Source organism: Podarcis pityusensis (genome assembly GCF_964106645.2).
Source record: "Podarcis pityusensis genome assembly, chromosome: 5".
In the NCBI taxonomy this organism is placed as follows: Eukaryota; Metazoa; Chordata; class Lepidosauria; order Squamata; family Lacertidae; genus Podarcis; species Podarcis pityusensis.
Genome location: NC_138032.1, coordinates 78,673,398 through 78,696,443, shown reverse-complemented (window position 1 = coordinate 78,696,443; position 23,046 = coordinate 78,673,398). Strand labels below are relative to the sequence as shown.

The window sequence follows — 23,046 nt, the reverse complement described above, 5'->3', positions numbered from 1 at the left end:
CAGCTTTTGTTTTCTGAGAAGCCTTCAGCAGTGCAGAATTTTAATTCACGCTGAATAGCATAATGATAGACCTTTACCTGTTTAGACTTCTATTTATTTGAAAGACAACCCATTTCATCTCAGTTACTTAAAATGGTTTAAAATGCCATATCTGTAAAGTTTCTTTTAGGCAGTTGATTTTTATCCATGAGAAGTCTTGGAACTAACGGTTTTATGAGTCATAAAATTATTATTATTGCAGAGGGCCTTCTTGGTAGTGGCACCCGCCCTATAAACCCCCCTCCCATCAGATGTCAAGGAAATAAACTTTTAGAAGACATCTGAAGGCAACCTTGTATTGGGGAAAATTTAAAAGTCTAATGTTTTACAATTTTTTATGTGCTGTAAGCTGCCCAGAGTGGCTGGGGAAACCCAGCCAGATGGGCGGGATATAAATAATAAAATTATTATTATTATTTGCCTTGTGCCTGGGCATCAAGTGGCAAAACAGATTAGATGGATTGAGCTGAGGGCCACATCTTTATTTAGTGATATTCATTGATTTTCAGAATACTTGACTAAAGATCTGCCAAATATCTCACCAACCCAACTGACTTGCAAAGAGAGAAAAAGGAAATAGGGTGTCCTGCACAACTCACCTTGTTTGACAATCCTGTCTTAGCTTACATCATTCTAGCTGTAATTGTCCCACTCTTTGCTTTTCATAGTCTATGCACTCTCAGAAAGAGGCTGCAGAGATTCTGCCAGGGTCCCCATTCTCCACTGACTAGTGGGACCACCGGGCCAAAGCCTGCTCCCTCTTCCAGATCCCTTCAAGCTATTAAGTCTTGAGCAGTTCATTAAAAGAGGGGTGGGAAGCCTGTATTGGACTCCAACTCTCAATATCCCTGAACACTGTCCATGCTATCTGGAATCCATGTGGATTCCAACTCTCATAGGTCCCAGATACCACGGACAGTGTTCCTGGTAAAGCAGCCAATTGCTAAAGAGAAAAGTCTATGTGACTTCATGCCTCACTTGGCTTGGAGTTGCTTTTTGTAGTACAGTCTGCCACACTATAAAGGGGGGAAATATGCTCAGTTGATGTCATGGTGATGTCAGGTGATTGGCAGGTGGATGGGGCCCCGCCCAGCTGTCAAAATAATCTTCTGATATACAAAGGGGAGGATTCAGAATGCAAAATTTGCATTTTTGAGACAAGCTGTTTTGTTTTTCGTCAATAGCTATGCAAATGTCACCAGAACTGAAAAGGTTTATCTGTCTCAGTTTAAATAAAGCATTAATATTTTCCTCATAAAATAATTAGCTGTCATAATGCTGATTAGAACCAGGAGCTGAAACTTTTGCAAACAATAAAGTGTATATATTCTGTGGCAAACTCTGGCAAACAACAGTGTGCATGCACATAATATGTGTATATATTCTGACAATGCATCAGTATAACTCTATTTTAGTTTCCCCCTGCCTCCAAATTCCTCCAATATAATTTCCCAGTTAAATAATTACACAGCTTCTCAAAAATGCAGTCCTTGCTATACAGAAACTGTGCTATACTGAACACGTGCTGAACCTCATTAATCCTCAAATCAACTTTTCTACACAAGCACACCTGACCCACCAAGCTCTGCTGGAGCTCTGCTGTTGACCTTCAGATTCCGCAAGGCTCCACATCCTACCTATGGGGTTTCATTTTATTTTTCCACAAATTTGTCCTCCGTTCCCAAACTTCCACAAGCTGCCACCTCTGCAAATTATGTTCGTTCCAATAGCAATGAAGGATAGCATCCTTATGACATTGCTTTGTGCAGAATCAGATCATTGGTCTATCAATCCCTAGCATTCTTTACTTCAAATGACAGCAGGGGCTCTCTTAAGTTCTCAGATAGAGGAGTTTTCCCAGCCCTGGTAACTGTTCTCTAACTGGATATGAAATGATTTAACCTGGGACCTTTGATTCATATAAAGTTCCAGGCTAAATCCTTTAACACGTTTCTGCGCTTCCAATTTCCCACCTAGCTGATATTGCACAGACAGCAAAAGTGGACCTACATTTCTCCCTTAGTATTGCAGGAACAACTTCCTCCCTCCTGAAGAAGGTAGTGTGACGACCTTGTTGTCTTTTAAGGGTTGGCATATGATGTGATAGGCCCGTTCAAGGCAGCTGAATGGGTCTCGTGTGAAACAGACAATGGAAGGTGGTGCCATCTTCTGCTTCTTCCCATTCAGCCAAATTTGTCATCTGCACTCGCTCCTGTCCCTGGGGAACTGGGGAATAGAGTCTCATCACCTGCCTTTGGGTCCACTCTGAACTCTAAGCGTGTAGATATATGTTTCACCAAATTAGGTTCTCACTGCAATGCAATTCAGGGCAGATGGCAAGGGAGGAGAGATGTAGGGCACACCAGTAAGCGCCCCACAGCAATGGAGTCGAGAAGCAAGGCTTACTATAATGCCTAGAAGCCACTGACTTTCAGTTGATGGCCTATGACTCCGAATCTGCTTCCGCTATGGATTAGCTGCACAACCACAGGGCAGCCAATCCCAGCAGGGTTGATTTCACTGCCAGTCAGCTGATCAGTAGGGAAAGGAAGGCTCCCTTGCCTATACACATTTGGGAGCATCTTTGAAGGCTTCCATCTCTAACTGTCCCTCACATATGATGTCAGAGGTGTGGCAGGTGGGTGTGGCTTGGGGAGAAGTTCCCATTGTGCAGTTATGTGACTTGACATGGTGATGTTTTGTGGACATATTGTGGTACGATCCCTGTGGAAAGGAGCCTCAGCAGAACATAAATTGGATCATTTGGAAAACCTAGACGTTGGGATAAAGTGATTGCGTGTTGAGACCCCGAAACCACCCCCTCGTTGATGAATAAGACACAAGGACACAGATATTAGGTTAAATGTTGTTGGGCAAATTTAGGCCACAACTTTAGTGGTTACAGAATGTGAGTGGTATTGGCTTAGGCATTGGACTGACCCGACTATATCTGATTCCTGCCCATCATGCAGGGAGTCTGGTAAGGATCAACCACCGGTAGGGGGAACCCCGTTGATGCAAACCAACTTGAGCTCCCCCTGGGTTCCTGACGGGGTCGTGGCATGGCTCTAGCCCTGCCCCGGGCATCAGACAAGATCCACACCCCTGGATTCCTTTAACTGAATACCCTTAAGCTTGGAGGGGCAGGTGATGGCCACACCTCCCTTCCCCCATCATGAGATCAACCAATGCCTAACTGCCAAACCTTACAAAGTTGTGACGATTGCGTCAGTTTAAATGGGTCCTGGCCATGCCTCCCCAGCCAGCGGATTGGCTGGCTGGATGATGACGTGGCTGGGAACCTCCGGGTGACACGGAACTTCATCCCCCGCCCCCGGAAGGGAGTTGGTGGCCATGTGGTCCACCGCAACTCCTCACCACATTGAAGTGGAGCTGATTTCCTGCCACCTCCTCGCAAATGATTAAGTGGGCACAAGATGTTGGAAATGGAGACTTGGGGTACATTTTGGACTATGGCAAAACATGTTCTCCATACACATGCTTATGAGGGGAAACTATTCTAAAATAATGCTAAGTTGGTATGTAACTCATGAAATCATAAGTAAAGGAAATGAGAATTGCCCAAAGACTTGTTGGAAAGAAACAGGAGACTATATCACATATGGCAGAAGTGCAATGGGGTAAAGGAATATTAGGAAAAGATTGCAGATTTAATATTAAAAAATATTAGGTTATGAAATCCCGTATGATCCTCTGCTATTATTATTAAATTATACTGCTGAGTCAATGAGGAAAGAACACCAAGAACTATTTCCTTATATGGTTGCTATAGCAAGTATGCCAATAATAGCTAGTATTAATGAATGGACAGATGCAATTTGAGAATTTGATTTAATGTCTAAATTGACACATTTATCAAAGTCAAAAGAATGCAAAGTGTTTCTGTGGCAAACTGGATCCCAGTATTGTCTCAAAGATGTTCTCAAAGATGCAGTACAGCTTTAAGATGTCCTGAATCTTAAGGAACTGATTTTGCTTTGGTTTATCAGTCTTACATTGCTGTGCAACTTCCCTTAGGAGCATTGCATTTGGTTAATTTTATCTTTATTTTTTCGGAAATGTAGTTCGTTAAGGGTATGGAGTACAATTCCTACCATTGTTCCTTCCCAAGATTATTGGGGGGTGGGAACCATGATTGTGACAGTGGTGTAAATGACTGTGTGTGTGTGTGTGTGTGTGTGTGTGTGACAAAGTGACTGCAAACTCCAACCCCTTAAGGCCAGAGTGGTGGCTCATTTGTGCTGTGGCATAGTATTAGTAAGCCTCCCTGTAATGACCAAGAGGCATATTATGTATGCATTTGATGGTCTTGCAAGAAACCTAGAGAATAAATAAAACATATCTGTTGCAAATAGTCTTTCTCTGTGGGTTTGATCGTACTTAACTCTGTGCATTTACCATTTATGTACCTACCTCTCTGAAAAGTGCTGCTGCTGCTCAAGTATAAATATCACAAGTGTTCGGGGAGAAATAAATGCCACAATTGTTCTCATTATATTGGGTGTGTCTTTTGAGACTTTCAGAGTCTTCTTAAGCATACTTTAGCAGAACAGCTTGTAAAATTCTGAAGGACCAGGAGGATGAACTGTGAATTGATGAGAACTGAACTAAATCCTTTTTGGAGGGGAGGAGCTGGAACTGGAACTAGCTTTCAAATGAACTTTCCAAGCTCAGGTTCACACAGTGGCCAACCTGATGTCTGTAGGAAGCTCACAAGCAGAACCCGAAGCACAACGCTGCACTCCCACCTGTAATTCCCTACAAATAGCAGGTAGCTATTGTGGCTAGTAGCAGAATATGCTCACCTGATCCACCAGGTCTTATCCCTTGGCACAATCTAAGCCCACTCCCTGGATCTGGGAAGCGTACGGTGTTTTTAAGATCAAAATCTGGCACCTCCTGCTTTTGTGCCATGAGCAGACATTATCTCACAGTACTTACGTATACAGAGTCATATACATTGCTATTAATGCACCGTTAATCTCTCTTCCTGCCCCTTGTTTTCTTTGCTACAGTATTCAAAGGCAAACAGACATCCAGAGCCAGTGATGGAAAAAATGATGGAATCTAGCTTTTCAGGAACTCAGTCCTTTCCGGAAGCCTTGTCTCCTGACAGAGGTAGCCAGGCTATGAAGCCACACAGGTAAGGAAGCGACTCTTAATTGACATTTGTTTTGTGATACATATGCAGCACAGTCGTACACAGTGACTAGGGGGACATTTAAGAGTGTATGGCATGGAAGGAGCCTTGATCTGTTCATTAAGCAGATGTCCAGCGTGTCTTCCACTGCAGATGTAAAACAGCCATTACTTCTGCTCTCCACGTTCCACATTCCTCTCTCTCTTTTTTTCTAAAAGGCCTAGAGGAAGTATTAAGGATGCCATCAAAGCTGTAGTCACAGACCAGTGAAGGAGGCAATTGTATTCTGAGAAACCATCAGAATAGAAGATTTCCCCCGCTCTCCTGCCTCATTTCAGTTCATGAAGTTAATGACTCATCTTCTTGTAGGCAGACAGTGATGACAACGACCAGATTTTCTCAGTGCCCACCCACCAAACAAATAAAACTCAATATGAAAAATGGCTGCTTTATATATTCACCTGAGAGCGAACAATCACCCACCTAGTCTTGCATCCTTTTCTCACAGTGGCCAACTAGATGTCCCCCCCCCCCATTGACAATTCCAGTTTTCTTCACTCCAATTCTGGGGTGGGGGTTGCTGGAAGGATCTCTCTGTGGTCCTTAGAACAGAGATAATAGATGACTCTATCTGATATGTTGTCAAGTTATTCACAGGTGAGCATTGTTTGCCAAGTGGCTTCGCAGGCCAAACTGAAAGATTTGGCACACCTCATTAGATCTGAGTATCAGAGGTTCCCCACTGCTGCTATAATTCTAGAGACAACACTTGATCCACCTGACCCCAGGAGAGGTGTGCTAGCCCAAACAAGGGAAGGTCAGAAAATCCAGATTCTTTCTGGCAGGGCAATACAAAAGCCAACGAAGTTGGAATTCAGAACCATGGATAGTGCTCCTGTAAAGGTAAAGGGACCCCTGACAGTTAAGTCCAGTCACGAACAACTCTGGGGTTGCGGTGCTCATCTCGCTTTACAGGCCGAGGGAGCCGGCATTTGCCTGCAGACAGTTTTTCCAGGTCATGTGGCCAGCATGACTAAGCCGCTTCTGGTGAAACCAGAGCAGCACACAGAAATGCTTTTTACCTTCCCACCGGAGTGGTACCAATTTATCTACTTGCACTATTGGAGGTGCTTTCAAACTGCTAGGTTGGCAGGAGCTGGGACTGAGTAACGGGAGCTCACCCCATTGCGGGGATTCGAACTGCCAACCTTTTGATCGGCAAGCCCAAGGCTCAGTGGTTTAGACTCACGTCCCATAGTGCTCCTGTACATGAGGTCAAACATCCCACTGTGTCAGCAAAGTCCTGGATCCATGACCTGAATTTTAGAGCAGAGTAAGGTAACCATTGTCTGCAGTCCCATCCCGGGTGTTGCCTTTTGGCCAGTTAAAGAACCAGTGCCTACTCCCGCAGCCTTTGGCTCTTTCAATGTGATGGAGTTTCCAGTTTTGCAGAGCCCTTTGGGTTCTGCAAGCAGTCTGTGGATCAGCCATCAGAGTCTGTAGGCAGAGGTATCTCATCAGGGGAGGAGAGACTGGCCCTAGTGCTTGTGAAACCACACAGAATGGACCAAGGAGTGGATATACCTCCACACTTGTCACTGTAGTTGCTGGAGAACTCAGCATTCAATTTAAATATCCAAAATCCACAATGCATTTTCAGGGTAAGCACAAGGTGATCTGATGATTCTTTAAAATACTATTAAATGTATTGAAACTATTTAAAACAGAACTTCCCTTAATGCATCCTTTTTATAAATAAAATAATTCTATTTATATAAATATGACCATTATCATATTTAACTATAAATATGATGATGATCGTATTTATATAAAAAGAATTATTTTATTTATAAAAAGGATGCAGTAATGAAAGTCCTTTTTGCAAGTATTGGTGTTTTAAATATGTGCCTTTGCAGATTCATGGGCCTGATTTGATTTATAGGTGATTGCTTTTGTCGTTTTATAATTTACTATTTAATACACCAGACCACTGTTTTTTAGAACAGGCAATAGACTTCTAAATGTCAGTGATTTATAAGCCTAGCATTGATTGTACACATTGTGCAATTGCTTTATAAGTTATTTTATCCTACAAATACTGTACAAGAGACAGATTAGTCATCTGGGGTTTTTCACTTGATTCTTCTCAGCAGACAGATATAGCATGATAACAGTAAATACATCATGATAAACTCTTGCTCGTGCAAATTTTTTTTTTTTTTTAGATCAGTCTAGGAAATGCAGGTGCCTGTGTAAAAGTCACCACCAAATTGATTCTACCTAAAGCAAAATTCAGGGCAAATTCAAAGTCCCGCTCAAGCAAAATGTCAATTTGAGTTTTGAGGGAAGGTTAAAGAATTTCAATAAGACTTGACGGTGTTTATCATGGAAGGCATTATATTCCTTAAGGCATGAGAAGGGAACTTCTTTTCTGTGAAAGGTCATTGACCTGCAGGAAAAGTCAATTGGGAAATTACGAAGAATATCACTTATCACTAAAGCTAACTTACAACAAGATTTATAAATGTTTCAGGCTCCCAGCAGAAGTAGAGCCATTTGCAAATTACAGAGTAACAAATCTAGACTTGCCATCTAGCATGTGCCCTGCTGGAAGCCCCAGCCAATTTTGGTTTTCAGGTGAATGTACATGTGAGATACATACATTTACCACATTCACAAGTGACATATTTAGGTGCACACGTAAAACATTATTTAGAGCTATTCAAACAGAAGAGTCTAACCACAAGTCATATTGGGTGAGATCTATACAAGACCCATTGACTTTATTTGAACATTAACATGGTCATCCCATTGATGTCAGTGGTTCTCTCTAAGCATAACTATGCTTGGATCCAACCAATTATATTTACTCCTGGAATTTGTGAGACATTCACCAAGGTTTGGGTCTCACAACTGTAGAGTTTCTCTGCACATTTTCACTAGACATATCCATCCCTCTCCTCCTCTATAATTCCACTGATGTTTTGTCCATTCAAGAACTTCTGTATACACCTTTGAAATTCATCTTAGCTGAAAATTGCTGGAGTAATCTAGTGTATCCTGACTCATATCCACATTCACAGATTCTCTGAAAAAGATGCTGGACATCCCATGCCAGCAAAGTCTTTATTCTGAAAAGCAATCCAAACAGGAGCTTAAACTTAAAAATATAAGAGTGCATGGCTGCACTCTTTTCACATACTTGAAACAATTGTGGACTTACTCTGACATAAATATTGTTAGTACTGAGGTATAAATTCTCGATTCCAGTGTTGTCGCTTAATTTCTTCTGCTCTGTTTTCTTTATTTTCTTAACTATCTTCTTTTTCCCACTGGTTCTTAAGAAGCATTGTGGTGAACCTACCAAGAACTCTTGAAACCAATTGAACTTAAGCATTTCGCCACATGCATTCAATCCTGTTCTTTCCAGTGAGTATTAAGAAAGCTTAGCTTCCTCTGGATAGCACCCAGTGAAGCTTAATAGAGAGGATGTTTGACACATGCAAGTCCCATTAAAATCAGTGGGATTTAATCACATAGTTAAACAGTTGAGTCTCGTTTATTTCAATTAGGGAGGTGCAAAATCAGTCCCTTAATTTCCACTGCCTTTTCCGCTTGAATAAATACCAAATATCTCAGATATCTTTGCTTTTCTGAGCATTCTCTGCGTTGGTCGAGTACTTGGTTTCCCACCCCAAAATGTCGCACAAACTGGTGCGCATTATAGCACAAAATGTGCTTAAGTGTCGAAATGGGCACACCCGTTTCCTTTCTCTTTTTCTACCTTGCCTCAGAGTACAAGCACAAGTGCAGTAAGTTGGATTTGCAGACCCATAAACATGGATTTATCCTGCAAAATGTCAGCTAAGATTATTAGATAAATAGATAGTTAGATTTGCTTGTTTCTCTCGCATCCACATCTCCCATATACCTACTAATCTTGCTTTAAATCCAAAATTGAAGCTTAGTTACTTGTGACTAGTTGCTTAGATGTGAATCTGAATTCTCATTGGAATTCTCAGCCCATGTTCCAGGGAGAAATACATTTCCAAGTTCTGTTCATTTCTTGTTCAGTGGGTTTGTCTCTGCCTTGCCTTCTGCTAGTCCTGGATTTTAGCTTCACTGGAAGAATGTCTGGAACAATGTTTTTCCCTGGAACATGTGCAGCTTGTCACAGTTTTCAGTTCCTCCTATTCTTTTGCAACCTTTCCCCAGGCCATAGTACCAACATGTGCATGTACATTGGCAGAACACTGCAAAAACACAATCTTAGTGTGATTCACTAACTTAGACTCCTGAAAAATGGGTTGTGGTTTTTTTTTGGGGGGGGGTATGGATTTTCTACCCTGGGCTAAATTTAAATGTATCCTGATATCATAAAATGCCCCCAAACAGCTATGGGTGCCATCTCAGAAGGAAAGGCACTAAAGTCTGCTTCCCCGAAAAAGTCACACAATTGGTGTCTGGTCTCCCCCCCTTTTTAAACCCCCAATACATTAACATTAGCTAGGACAAAATAAAAGTAAAACACCCCAGTGGTAATAATCAATAGATTTATTGGCCTTCTTTTTTGTCTCAGACTTTTCTTGGTTTTCAAAAATAAAACTGCTGGAACTCTTAAATCTGTATCCCTGGATTAATTTTTTAGGGTTTTTGTTGTTGTTGTTTGGGGAAAAGGTTGGCAAAAACAACAAAAAGCACCCAATATAAAATTCAGGGAGTTTTCTTATGAACTTTTTTAAAACGACAACCCCCCCCCCCAAAAAAAAAAAACCCAGGCAATTTTTGAATACAGAAAGGAAAACTATAGCTGTCAAGTGGCTGCAATTTGAGGACACTTTATCTCTGTGCAGTTGAAAATGTCCCAGAAGGCCTATATTGTAGGCCTATATGTTGTGTAAATTCTGGTACTAGAATTTACAAGAATCCACTAGAATCTACGCTCTAATTTACCCCCAGATTTACTTCTGTATTAGAAGTAGGTATGATCAGGATTCTTCTTGTGCAGTGTTTCATTCCTGTGTACATGTGGCAAAACACCTTACGAAAAAGAATCTTGATGCAACTCAGTATAATCGTTGATAATGTACAGGGAGTTGGGAAAAGCAAAAATGAACTGAATGAGCTGAAAGTTGTGGCTATGCAGCAATTTGTGCTATATATGCTGTGATCTGTACAATATCTAGAAGTTAAAAGTAGTATATGAGAGGTCTCCTCATGTATTGATTTCACAGTGGGGGAAAGAGCACTTAAATCTGGCAAGTTAACTACCAAGAGGAATTGGTTGATGGACAACCTAAAAATATAAACCATCAGCATAATTTTCCTCTGGATGTGTCTGCTAGCCAGAGTCTACCACAGAGTTTGGCGTTCATAAGTTTTACCGCTGTCTGTGGGGCTCAACTGTCCATTCTTTACAGTTATGTTTCTACTAGGAAGGCTCTTTGACTTCTTGAGATCCCTTGTTCCTTCTGTAATTAATTTGTTTCCAAAAATTCTCCTCTTCAAATTTTCATGTTCTCCTGATTAATCAAAGATTTGCTAAATATTCACCAAGCATTTTATACCTATATACCCTATAGCTGATGTCTATATTTGTGAGCTGGTATTTTCCACCATGTAATAGTTGGCATAGGGACGCGGGTGGCACTGTGGGTTAAACCACAGAGCCTAGGACTTGCTGATCAGAAGGTCGGCGGCTCGAATCCCTGTGACGGGGTGAGCTCCCATTGCTCGGTCCCTGCTCCTGCCCACCTAGCAGTTCGAAAGCACGTCAAAGTGCAAGTAGATAAATAGGTACCGCTCCAGTGGGAAGGTAAACGGTGTTTCTGTGCACTGCTCTGGTTTGCCAGAAGCGGCTTAGTCATGCTGGCCACATGACCCGGAAGCTGTACACCGGCTCCCTCGGCCAATAAAGCGAGATGAGCGTCGCAACCCCAGAGTCGGTCACGACTGGACCCAATGGTCAGGGGTCCCTTTACCCTTTACCTTTAATAGTTGGCATGTGATGAGCACATTAGCATATTTGATAGCTGACCTACAATAATATTCTATACTTGACATATTTGCATGCAATATAATATTTATTTTGCATTTGACTGCATTTTTAAAGTACGCTGTTGTATTTAAAAGGTAATGGTATTTTACCATTGATGTTGTTTCATATTTTTTTCCTATAAAAATGATCAATATTCCCCAAATCCTAATTTTTAATTCCATGGTAAAACCTAATATTGAACCTAGGAATTGGAAACCTTCACATTCAGAAACTTTGAGATTTATTCCCTTTCCCCTCTAGTACAAAGTAAATATTCTTCTGTTGAGAATATATATATATATGTAACAGATTCAGCACTCCAAATGCATCACAGCTTGCGAGCTTTTGCTCAATGTCCCATGCAAGTGCAAAGACAGAGCAAATAAGATGTGGGCATATGAACTGGTCCTAGAGGAAACACATAATGTGTGCTTTATTCTCCCTCTTTTCTTCTTCTTGGAAACTGTGGCAAAGAGGAGGGGGCAAAGCATTTGCTTGCCTCTCTCTCAGAGATAAAAGCGCTTCAGCATAGGTCTCTGTCTTCCCCATGAAAAGCACCCTGGGATCCATTGCATTGGTTGTGATTCTGTTTTGCACAGCTGTAATCGGCTTACCTGCCAACAGAAGCTAGATGCTGACGGTTCTAATGCCTTCCTAGGGATCTTCCCAGCCAGATTAAGACGTCTGCTTCTTGTGAAGCATCCTAGTTAAGTATGTTGCAGCATCTGCAGGTGCACAGATCTTGCACAAGCCCTCGCCTCAAGTTTTCAGACAGATGTTGCACGCAATAAATTACCTTTTGATTTCTGTCTCACATTCTGATTGCCTAAATAGTGTTCCCTCCTGTTGAAGCTCTCCAGGCTGGAGGAAACAAAATCTGCTTCTGAAAGTGCTTGTCCATAACGCGATGGATAATCAGCTTTGTTTAGTAGCATACGGGAAAAGAAGTGTTTGTTCTCGGAGTTGTTGTAAACGCAGTGGTGTGTGTTTTGCGCTTTTAACATGTTTGCCTCCACGGGGAGACAAGCATGTTCAATGGGAGGAAAATGTGAGCATGGCTTTGTTTTTTAACCAGTTTCTTCATCTAGACATGGTGTCCACATTGAACCAACATTTCGAGCATCTAACTGATGACAACCTAGATTGTCAACAGTCTTGGTAAATTGATTGGTTCTCACAAATGAAGAAGGCAGAGGAAAGTAGATGTTGACCGAGTCCAGGGAGTGATGAATGCTTTGTAGTTTAACTGGGGGTAGTACCCTCTGCCTTGAAGGACAGTGATATGTTTCCTCCTAAAGAGGACCTCACTTGACCCTGAAGCCCTAACTAGTATAGAATTAGTATGTGGACAGAATGTGGTGTCAGGAAGTTGGCCTTGTTTTCTCATCCATTTCTGGAGCATCAGTGATGTCCTGATCCAAAACACATGGATTCATAATTGTTCTTCCCACTTGTCACATGGCAGACATGTCCTTTTGATCTGGGCTTCATCTTAGGCTTGTCAACATGTCTGCTTCAGAGGTGCTTTCTGGAGGATCTAGAGCTGGGTATATCAATCAAATACCTTTATTGGCATGTTTCAAGTAACTGGAATAATTAAAAAGACAAGGGTGAAGCTATCAAGGGTTATAAGGTCCCACTATGGCCATGTGCATTTGGATATTCTGCAATGCCCTGTCTATTTTCCAAAAGGATAGTTCACCGGGAACCCTTTTGGGTAAAACTGTGGCTAAAAAGGAAGCTACTAAAGCAGTAATATCTTTGTCCTGATCTGCCAGGAGAAACCTTCTTTGGCTTCTTCTCGGAGTTGTGGGCTGGAGCTCCAACATTTTGCTCAGCATCAGTTGGCAAGGTCTGCCATGTAAAGGGCAATCTAAGAGAATGTGGTCCATTGAATCAGGTACTTCTTGATTGCAGACACACAAACGGGCTTGAAATGGAATGTGTGAGAATCTGCCTTTGGTCACTGCAGAGAGGAAAGCATTTAGCCTTGCAAGCATAAAGGCTCTTCAATGGGAAGGGAGTAGTAGATCCTTTACATATTTGGCACAGGTTCTGTAGGATATTGTGATACCTAAGCCCCCGGGAGAACAAGATCTCAGAGTATGAGGTAACAAGCTCTGTCTTTTGTGGTCGTAGAGCCACTGCTTGATTAATTGGAATATGAGATTTTTGTCACATACCTCGAGGAAGAGCTGGGTATATTTGACTGTTTAGAGTATGCCTGCTCCAAGTTCCAGCTTTGTTCAATGGAAAAGTGATGGTGTAGCTCAGAGCTAATTGATGGTAACAATTGTGTAAATTCAGTTGAAAGGGGCTGCTCCTTACACTGTTTTGCCACTTTGGCAGTGATTCAGGGGTGTGGCTTTTGAACGCTATCCCGCTGCAGGCATTAGCAGGAGAAAGTACCTCATACCATTATGGACATCTCTCTGCTGTAGCTCCTTGAATCAAAGGCATTACTGTGGTGATCCATTGCCATGTCTGAATTACCCACAGATTTATTTGAACTCTTGAGCCCCCAGAAGCAGGGCTAGCCACAGTGGGTGACATTCTCACAAGAACAAATGCTTTCAACATTTGTAGCATCAATCTCTTTATTCTATTTCTCCAGGTGTAGGAGCAGAAAACTAAGGGTAGAACGTAAAGCTAGAATTGTGACTCACTAATTCTGTAGAATTTTGAACTGGCATTTATTTTTTTTAAAAAAACAGGATTAAAATGCTGCACTCCATGAATTAGTAATATTGCATTTCATCTTTCATGGGTTTACATGGTGAAAGCGCTGATGGTTTCTCTTGTGTCCTTGTTCCCAGAAGTCTCTCTTCATGCTGCAGCCCAGGTCAACGAACCGGGATGCTCCACAGGAATGCCTTTCGGAGGACTCCTCCCTTACCTCGGGGCAGGTTCAATGGGATCACAGGACCAGCATACCAACAACTAGAAGAGTCAAGGATCACAGATCAGGAGACAATACCTTGTCAAAGGTAGGCAAGAAAAACAACAGGAGCCAGCCAATATTTCCATCAGCTTCAAACTAAAGCAAAACATGAAAAAGTAGACAAAGATGAAAAAATGTGTCTAAAAAAATTCAGTGAACACCAAAGCTTATTGGGTAGCTTTCAGCAATACCCTTCCCTTTGGGCCAAGGTTAGCCCAAAACATGCTGGCACCTGAGGAAAACCACAAAATGGCACCCCCCCCTGCCAGACCTGTGATAGTGAGTGATTAACTGACCCTGGCCATCTCTTTGTCTGTCTCCTATACCACCATTAGCTTGGAGGCCTCCATTCAGGAATTTGAACATGCTTTGCTAGCAACGTGCTTTGATGTTGACCTTTTTCAGGGTGTGCAGTATTTCTTGAGGTGAGGCCCATATCAGGCCTGCACCAAGGGCAAGCAAAGTGCTAGTGGCCAGACGTGCCAGAATGCACCTCCCACAGAAGACCCACCCCAAATCCCAAAGAGGATGTCTTGGGGGGGGGAATCTCCTCATGAGCCAGAGGCAGCCTCCCTCAGGCTCCATTTGGGGGGGCTGCCTCAGGCACCTTCACACAGGAGAAAGAGGCGGCACAGGTGGAGACTTCCTTAAACCGCTCTGCTGAGGGGCATGCGGCTGCCCACATCTCAGCAGAGCAGTTTAACAAAGCCACTAGAGCTGGGCGATGCTGTGTTGTGGTTCGAGGACCCGCCCCCCGCGATGTGAAATAAATACACAAGGACACGTGATATAAGGTTAATGGGCAAGAAAAGGCCACAACTTTATTGATTACAGCAGTGAAAATGTATTGGCTTAGGCATTGGATGTCTAAAACAAGGGGGTTTATTCACCAGTAGGTGGAGCCTGTTGATGCTAATCCAACTATAGGCTCTCCCCTGATGTCACCGGGGGTCGTGCCATGGCCTCCCGCCAAGCAGGCATCGGACAGAGTACACGACCGCCAGATTCCTTTAACGGAATACCCAAAAATTGAAGGCATAGGCGATGGCCACACCCAGCCCTTCGACACACCACAACACATTATTCCAATGCCTAACCTACCCACCAATATCACAAAAAGTTGTGACGATTGCTACGAGGTAGGCGAAAAAACCAAAAAGCCTAATGCCAAATGGAAAAATTCCTACCAGGCCCCCTAGACAACCAGGGCGACCAACCTAAGGTCCATAGCAAGGCCAAGGAAAACTAAGACCCTGAGCTAAAAGGGAGTGGAGGGTGGGTGACTCGCGACGAGAGGACGGAGAAGAATGAGGCCGAGGAGAGGCTGGCGCCGCCACAAAAGGCTGCTGAACACGCCCGCTCGAAGGCACCTGGTTGGATGCCTGCCGAGGGGGCGTGGGCACCAGCCAGGTGAGAGGAGGAGGCAGGGGGCTAATGCCCCCTGCTAGGGGCGGTGCCTGGGCTCCCGCACACAACCACTCCCCTCTCTTCCAGGGAGGAGAGTCTTTTTCAACATTGCGGTTTGACAATCAATCGCCATGTTGAAAGATGCTGCATTGGCACGGGGTGAAACTGCTTCCGCTCTCACCACGGAGCTGAGGCACTTTCACCCCAGTGGGCTGGGGCTAATACAGCTGGCCCCAGCCTGCTGCTTTGGGGGGGGGCAAGCTACCTCATCCCCAACTCCCTGAAGATGGGGTTACAGTACCCAAGCGCAGGGAGCCAGTCAGGCTCTGTGTGAGACACAGCCCCCCCTCCTGGATGCAGGCAGCCAGGCAGTAGCCAAGCAAGGCTGCATCTGCCCGGGGCCCGCACTGTGCCCCTGCTCCTACTCGTGAGCAATCAGGAACGCAATCCCAGCTGGGAAGGGGGAGAACTTTAACAGAGACCCCACCCCACCGCTGGCAGTTCAGGGCTCCGTAAAACTGCTTGGCAGAGGCAAGGGTAGCAGCACGCTCCTCAGCCAAGCAGTTTAAAGACGTGGAGGGAGGAACAAGCTATACTGGCACCTCAGCCAGGCAGCTTGTTCCCTCTGCATTGTATGAGGGCAGAGTGTGATGCTGGTTTCACTCAGTGCGGTATATCACTGGTAAAACTGCCTCTAGCTTGTTTCTCCCTCAGCACACTGGGCACTGGAGGCAGATTAGGAGCGGTGGTGGTTTCACCAGCGACATACCGTTGAGTGAAACTGCCACCGAACTCTACCCTCCTGTTACAGATGGAGAAACAAGCTGCGTCGGCGAGCTTCAATACAGCTTGTTCCTCCCTCCGGCTCATACATGCTGCAGGGGACATGGGGCTTGCTCAGCCAGGGGGGCAAGAAGGCTCAAAGCAGCACAGCCGCCACCCCATCTGAGCCTTCCCATCTCAAGGCAGGGGCAGATGCTGCCTCAGCTCCCACCACTGCCTTGGGACAGGTGGGGGGGAGATGCGAACAGGTTGTCCCTCCCTGTGATGGAGAGGAAGCCTGCTCCCTCTCCCCCCCCCCCATGCCATGGCAGCAGATGTGGCAGGCATACAAACTGAGTGTTAGGACGCCTGCCTCATCCGCCACAGCTTTGACATGAGCGCCTTTCCAACATTGTGATATACTGCCATAGTAAAATGTTTTGTAAAGGTAAAAGGACCCCTGATCATTAGGTCCAGTCATGACCGACTCTGGGGTTGCGGCGCTCATCTCGCTTTATTGGCCGAGGGAGTCGGCATATAGCTTCCGGGTCATGTGGCCAGCATAACTAAGTCGCTTCTGGCGAACCAGAGCAGCGCACGGAAACGCCGTTTACCTTCCTGCCAGAGCGGCACCTATTTATCTACTTGCACTTTGACGTGCTTTCGAACTGCTAGGTTGGCAGGAGCGGGGACCAAGCTCACCCCGTCGTACGGATTTGAACTGCCGACCTTCTGATCGGCAAGCCCTAGGCTCTGTGGTTTAACCCACAGCGCCACTGGTATATTACAATGTTGGAAAGCAGATATCGCCCAGCCCTACTCTTCATGAGCCAGAGGTGCAACAGGGCTTTGGTGAGGCATTTCCTCCCACTTCCGGGGCCCAGCTTAGAAGTGCTGCACGCAGTTCCAGTGAGTTTCTGCTGGGAAAAAAGCCCTGCTCATGCCGTGACGTACAGGGATAAACCATCCCCTGAGTTCAGATTGATACACATCCGTTCACAACAGGTTCCCCCACTCCGAAGTCCCTCTCCAAACAATATGATCCCACTGGCACAAAATCCACTAGAGCTATGAAGATTGCAGAGGGGAAAGAGTGATTTATGGTTGGCAAAACATTTAGCTATTAATTATGCTCAAACAAAGCTATTATTTTTTGTCATAAACCATGTTACAACTGGATGCTAAATGCCACTCGGTTGATCAGACAGACTAATTCAAATAGCTGGGTGTTAATTTTTTCACCAACAGAAATGGGAAAGCACGAGTGGACTGTATTAAACTTAAGACGGTACATAGAGGCCAGGAATAAAGTAGTGAAACACCAAAGGATAAATTGAATTAAGCCAATATATTTAACATAACGGTCCTGTGTTGGGGTAGAAAAAAACCTGACTATGCAGGAATCTCCATTTACACATGACTGTCGGGCAAACTTACATTGTCATGATAGGAGCAGTTTCATTGCATTGGCCCACAGAATGACCAACTTTCACCAGCTTCTAAAACTTACCAAAGATCTTCCCTGGCAGAGAGTTCCATGGGGAGGTGGCCCTTATCGAAAATGTCTGATCCTCATTTGACCACTTGCCAGATTTCATATGACTTGAGTATATGGAACAGGAAGGAAGTTTCCCTTCAGGCACCCTGGTCCCTGAAAATTAATTTTTCACAGAATTAAATCTGAAGCAAATTTGGAGGCAGAGCAGCTAAGAAAAGGTGAAGGAATTTCAGTAAGTCTAGTGCAATTGCTCAGGGACTTGTGCAATTTCTCATGCATCTCCCAATACATTTTTGTGAAATGAATTTATCTATCCTGCTGTATCAGTGTGCCTTTCAGAAAAGCTAACACGTCTCATACCTTTCCTCTCCTCTAGGTTATCTACTGGTTTAAAAACACCACAGAATACTTCAATAAATATGCAACTGCCTTCAAGAGAGACAAGCTCTTATTTTAATAGCGTGGCTCCAAAGGATATGGTTGGCTATCCATCTCCACGGGCCAGTTCCGTCCCCATCATTCCTTCGGTGGGCTTAGATGAAGCCTGCATGCAGACACAAAAAGTTTCAGACATAACAGGCATCAAATGGTGCAAAAACTCCTATTCCACTGAACTTGTTAATGTGAGTGCCCCAGCCAGCAGTTGTCTTATTGCAGAACAACAAGAAGTCAAAATATTGTTAGAAACTGTCCAGGAGCAGATCCGAATCCTGACTGACACAAGGAGGTCGGAGGACTTTGCGCTGTCAAATGCCGACGCCAAGAACAGTACAAGTGAAAACACAGCATTTCTGCCCATGAGTCCTGTGGTGAAATCGGAACAAGAGGCACAGTTTGTCTTAAAAAGTGAAATGAAAAGAGACTCAGCATCAGTCAAGTGACTTTGACCGGGGGTGGGGGTAGGGGTGGGGGGTGGGAGGGATGTACGGATCTGTGCATTTGAAGCTTTGCTAAACAGGAAAGAGAGGAAATTAAATACAAATTATTTATATGCATTAATTTAAGAGCATCTACTTAGAAGAAACCAAATAGTCTATCGCCCTCATAACAGTGTTTTTTAACAAAATATTTTTTTAAGGGAAAGAGAGGTACCAGGAGGGAAAACACTTAATCAGAAATTTTGATTTATTTATTTTTTCTTCCTTTCTTCCAGTTTTCTCCCACCCCTTATTCTGTTGTTTCCTCCGGGCTTACAAAACGCAGTTTCACAATTTTACAGATGTCCTGTTTGAAGGTTTAGTCTGGCACAACACCTTAGATGTATGAATTTCAGAAGAGTGCTACATGAGAACTGTTGTTCTGTTGGATCTTCCACTGAAATGAATGGGAGCAAGAAGACAGTTACTGTTCTTATTTCGCTGTTTCAATGGGGCTCGCTTGGGTGACGCTGGCATTGTGCCCAGTGCTCCCCCATGCCTCCTAACCACAATCCCTTTTGAGTAGTCTGGCTCCCACAGCCTCCACAATTCAGACCACTGTTTAACACAAGAGTTTTGTCACTGATCCAGATTTGTAAAACAAATCCGAATGAGCCGTACCAAAATATCACTGGAAATGAAATCCAACTTCAGTTTGCCCATTCGTTCCACAAGCAAAACCAACAAGGAATTCTGAATGAAGTCATAGCAGCTTTGCCAGGAATGCAGGAGGTTGTTGTAAGGGAGAAGGGGATTTGGAAATTTAGGTCCTCCTCCAGTGATGCTTTGCAGGAATCCAAAATGGTTTTGGTAAGTCTAGTAACATTTCTCAGGGGAGTTTAAGCATATCCCTAATGCAAATATGTTACTCTCCTGCAAAAACTAGAATGTGTGACGTCAAGACTTAAATTCTAGCACTTCAGCAAGTGTGGATGCTTTATGGTATTTTATTTTTTATTTTTTAATACCAGGAGGTTTGATCCAAATGAGCACTACTCTAGTAGGTAAATCTAAGGATGTTTTCTTCTCACTTCAGCACTCGCTATCAACGACTTTTATTTGGAAACAATTTCCTCCCCCTCTTAATATCAAACCAGAAAAAAATTCCACTTGAGAGGAAGGTTACTCGTGGCAGATACGCAGCCTGTGTGTATATTACCTATTTCATTTTATTTTCAAACAACACAACAAAAGCCCACACCTTAAACCACATTACGTTTGCCATGGAATTTCGAGTATTGTCAGAATGTTATTCTTGGAAGTCATTTGTGAACTCCAGAGGGACTGCTCAAGTATGTGCATACGTGTGCGTTTTAATTTTATTAACTCCTTGTCCAGGGGCCTGGAGGATCTTGTGCGTTTCTGTATTCGGCATATATATATGCGATTGTCACTTTAATTTACTTTCATTTCTAATATTCCCATTCACTTTCAACCTGATCCATAACCAAGTGAAGCATCTTCACTGGACATGATCCAAAGTTCCTTTGGGCCCCTCGGAGAGGAAATGCTCAGTTTGTATATGTTAATTTCCCATTGTCCATGTGTAGAGCAGCATTGGATGATAAAAACAGAAAATTCAGCTCTCTGGCACTTCCTGCTTTTCTGTATCATCCTTAGCAAAAGCTGCACATCTCATTGTATGGGACGTGTGCCAGTTTTCCTTCAGGGGTTACATGGAAATGGGAAGTATAAGTCTTGTTCTCCCTGCAAATTGTAAAAGGCCAGAGCTGCCCTTAGGTTTTCAACCTTAAAACCTGGATCACACAATCCTAAGTGTAGGGAGACCCCTGAATTTGAATGGACACATTAGCAGCAATCTGTCCTCAGATGCTTCTTTTACACATCGTGCAATCCACTGAGCCAAAGTGGTTTTAGAAAAATATTCATTGATATTAATGGAGATGGGTGAGCACAAAATCAGGTCCTTAAAAATAAGATAAACTTGCCAGTTGGGGTTTTCCTAAGAACTTGAAATTTCTTTTGTATTGTTTTTATTTAACCACAAACCACAATATGGCATCAGAATAAAGAACTTGTGTTCAGTAACAACCTATGTATTAGTACTTTTTTATTTTTTAAACAAGAGTATCATCTGCTTAAACTGTTTGTACAAATTACTCTCTATAGTAAAGAAAAGGAAAAAAATAGACCAAACAGCCTTCCCTCTTTAATGGTAGAGATCATATTTTCTAAAATATATGCACACTATATAGATGGAATACATTAATACTCTAATCCAAGCCAGAATATTGTTATAAAAAATTGCATTACCTTGATTCCCAAGTTTCTCAAGAGCCAGGTTTCCAATATAGCACAGTAGATATGTTCCTGTGATAATGAGAAGAAAGCAATATTTTACTCCCCGTCAAATAAACTGGATAAAGATGCTTTAAAAATGCCATTTGTTTTACTTGCCATTCACAAATCCCCAGCACCATTCAAAATCCGTAGACACACAAATCCTCCCCCCCCCCAATGTTGATGGAATTGTCTTGTTTACATAACTTTCTATGGCTCTAATCTTTGCTGTGTGTTTTCACTAAAGCGGTATTTCACTGCAAACTCTGACTGATCTGATCCAGAATGGTACCACCAATTATACTTTTCAACCAATGTCAGAAGTTCTCGTAAGATTGGATAAAAGGGGTTGGGGTGCTACCCAGAATCATAGGAAAAGACAATGAACACAGAGTTGGCTGTTTTGCTGGAGTGGGGAGCAAACAAAGAACCTCCCCTTCTAACCAGTCTTAAAAATCTACTGGAAACACACTGCATGATTTCTGCTGGAGAGAAAAAAAAAACAAATCTGCTTTTGGCAATGCCTTTCTTAAAGCATTCTATCATTTTGCCATCCTCAAAAGGAGGAAGAGCAGAGCAGCAATGTATTAATGGTCAGTTGATGTGGTTTCTTGGTTTCTTTTTTTAATTGACATGAGAGATGAAGATCTGAAACGGTGGGAAATCTTCCATTTGTGTTAGCAATGCTCTCTGTATCCAGCAAAGGATGTGTGACTGTTATATGTTAACTGTTCTATTCAGTTTTCAGCATGTTTGAATAGAGAGACATTAATATTAACCATCTGAAAGACTAGTGTACTTATTTGTTAAGAATACAACTTCATCTCACAAATTTGATGCAGGGGAGGTGTGTCAAGATATGCTGGCACGGGTAATTCTTAATCTGAATTAACAGTTTGTACTATGAACGCTTCCCCCCACCCCACCCCATGCTCACTTCAGTCTAGCATTTTAATTCCTTATTCAGACTGCACAAAATAGTATAGCAAGTTGCTGCATGTACACAACACACACACACATGTACACAAATTCAGGAGGTACTAGGAAAATTTCTGCTCTGCTTTAACCATCATGTGAAACAGGTCATTTCAAAGGCACGGGAAAGCATCCATCTATAAAGTGACAGCCAGTGATTTCATTAGTCAATATTTCAGAACTCCTGGGCTTTGGTCCAAGCTAGGTGTGCCATTGATCAAGGCAGAAATTCAGTGCCTATCACCTGTACCGACAATATTTGGAGATTTTTAATGGTTTCATGAGGAAAAATCTCATATCTTAAGAGGACCATAAAATATGTTATAGACATTCCCTATGCCTTGTGACACTGAACAGTCATTCGCACCACAAGTGCCAGCTTGGCCCTGTGACCGTGGGTGCCTGGGGCCATGGGTGTCATACAGCATGCATGACCCTGGCACTGAAATTTGTGGGTGCCTGGCCACTTCATGGGGAATTTTGTGGGTGCTCGGGCACCCAGGGCCCCAGGCAGTTGGCGCCTATGATTTGTACTCAAATGTGCTTGCGTATGTTAGGTGTGCACAAATGGTTGTTCCTGATATGCATAGCATTTCAAGCATTCTAATCTGTAAAATATGAAGACTACCTATATTGAAATGGGTGGGAAGGCTAACACATAATACATCCAATTCCTTTTTAAAAAGCCTACTACATGGTGATCTTTTGTGTATGCATTTCATTTACATAAACAATCCATTCAATGAATAAAGCCACTGTGTACCATTTTCACACACACACACACACACACTCAAAATGCACAACATGATTGTTTTCTAAAGTGCCCCATTAGCAGTTGCTCCACCATCTGGAAACTGTTAAGTAAATCCCCAAGATACAAAAGCAGTTTGGTTCTGAAAGAGATTCTGAAAGAGAAATTGCCCCTTGACGGCAAATTCTAGTCTTCTGGGCATTTCCCAGCTGTTGAGCTACCTAGTCCATAAAGGAAATTGGGAGAGGAAGCTGGTG

The 23,046-nt window shown here is 43.2% G+C and overlaps 2 protein-coding genes across 6 annotated transcripts in view; one reads left to right on the top strand and one right to left on the bottom strand.

Moving 5' to 3' along the window:
• Window positions 1-20,814, top strand: part of NRG3 (neuregulin 3) — a 611,141-nt gene extending 590,327 nt beyond the window's left edge. For all 3 annotated transcript variants that reach the window (XM_081004950.1, XM_081004952.1, XM_081004951.1), the window contains 3 exons: window positions 5,076-5,203; window positions 14,054-14,224; window positions 18,222-20,814. In XM_081004950.1, the coding sequence (XP_080861076.1) occupies window positions 5,076-5,203; window positions 14,054-14,224; window positions 18,222-18,726 (804 nt within the window). In that variant the 3' untranslated portion in view covers window positions 18,727-20,814. The remainder of the gene's footprint in view (window positions 1-5,075; window positions 5,204-14,053; window positions 14,225-18,221) is intronic.
• LOC308476920 (uncharacterized protein) overlaps window positions 13,809-23,046 on the bottom strand; it is a 63,615-nt gene continuing 54,377 nt past the window's right edge. For all 3 annotated transcript variants that reach the window (XR_013986174.1, XR_013986175.1, XM_081005114.1), the window contains exons 2-4: window positions 21,037-21,093; window positions 17,858-17,998; window positions 13,809-14,177 (exon numbers count right to left, since the gene is read on the bottom strand). Coding sequence is in view for 1 of the 3 variants with exons in the window: in XM_081005114.1 (XP_080861240.1) it covers window positions 14,155-14,177; window positions 17,858-17,998; window positions 21,037-21,093 (221 nt within the window). In the remaining 2 variants the exon portion in view is untranslated. The remainder of the gene's footprint in view (window positions 14,178-17,857; window positions 17,999-21,036; window positions 21,094-23,046) is intronic.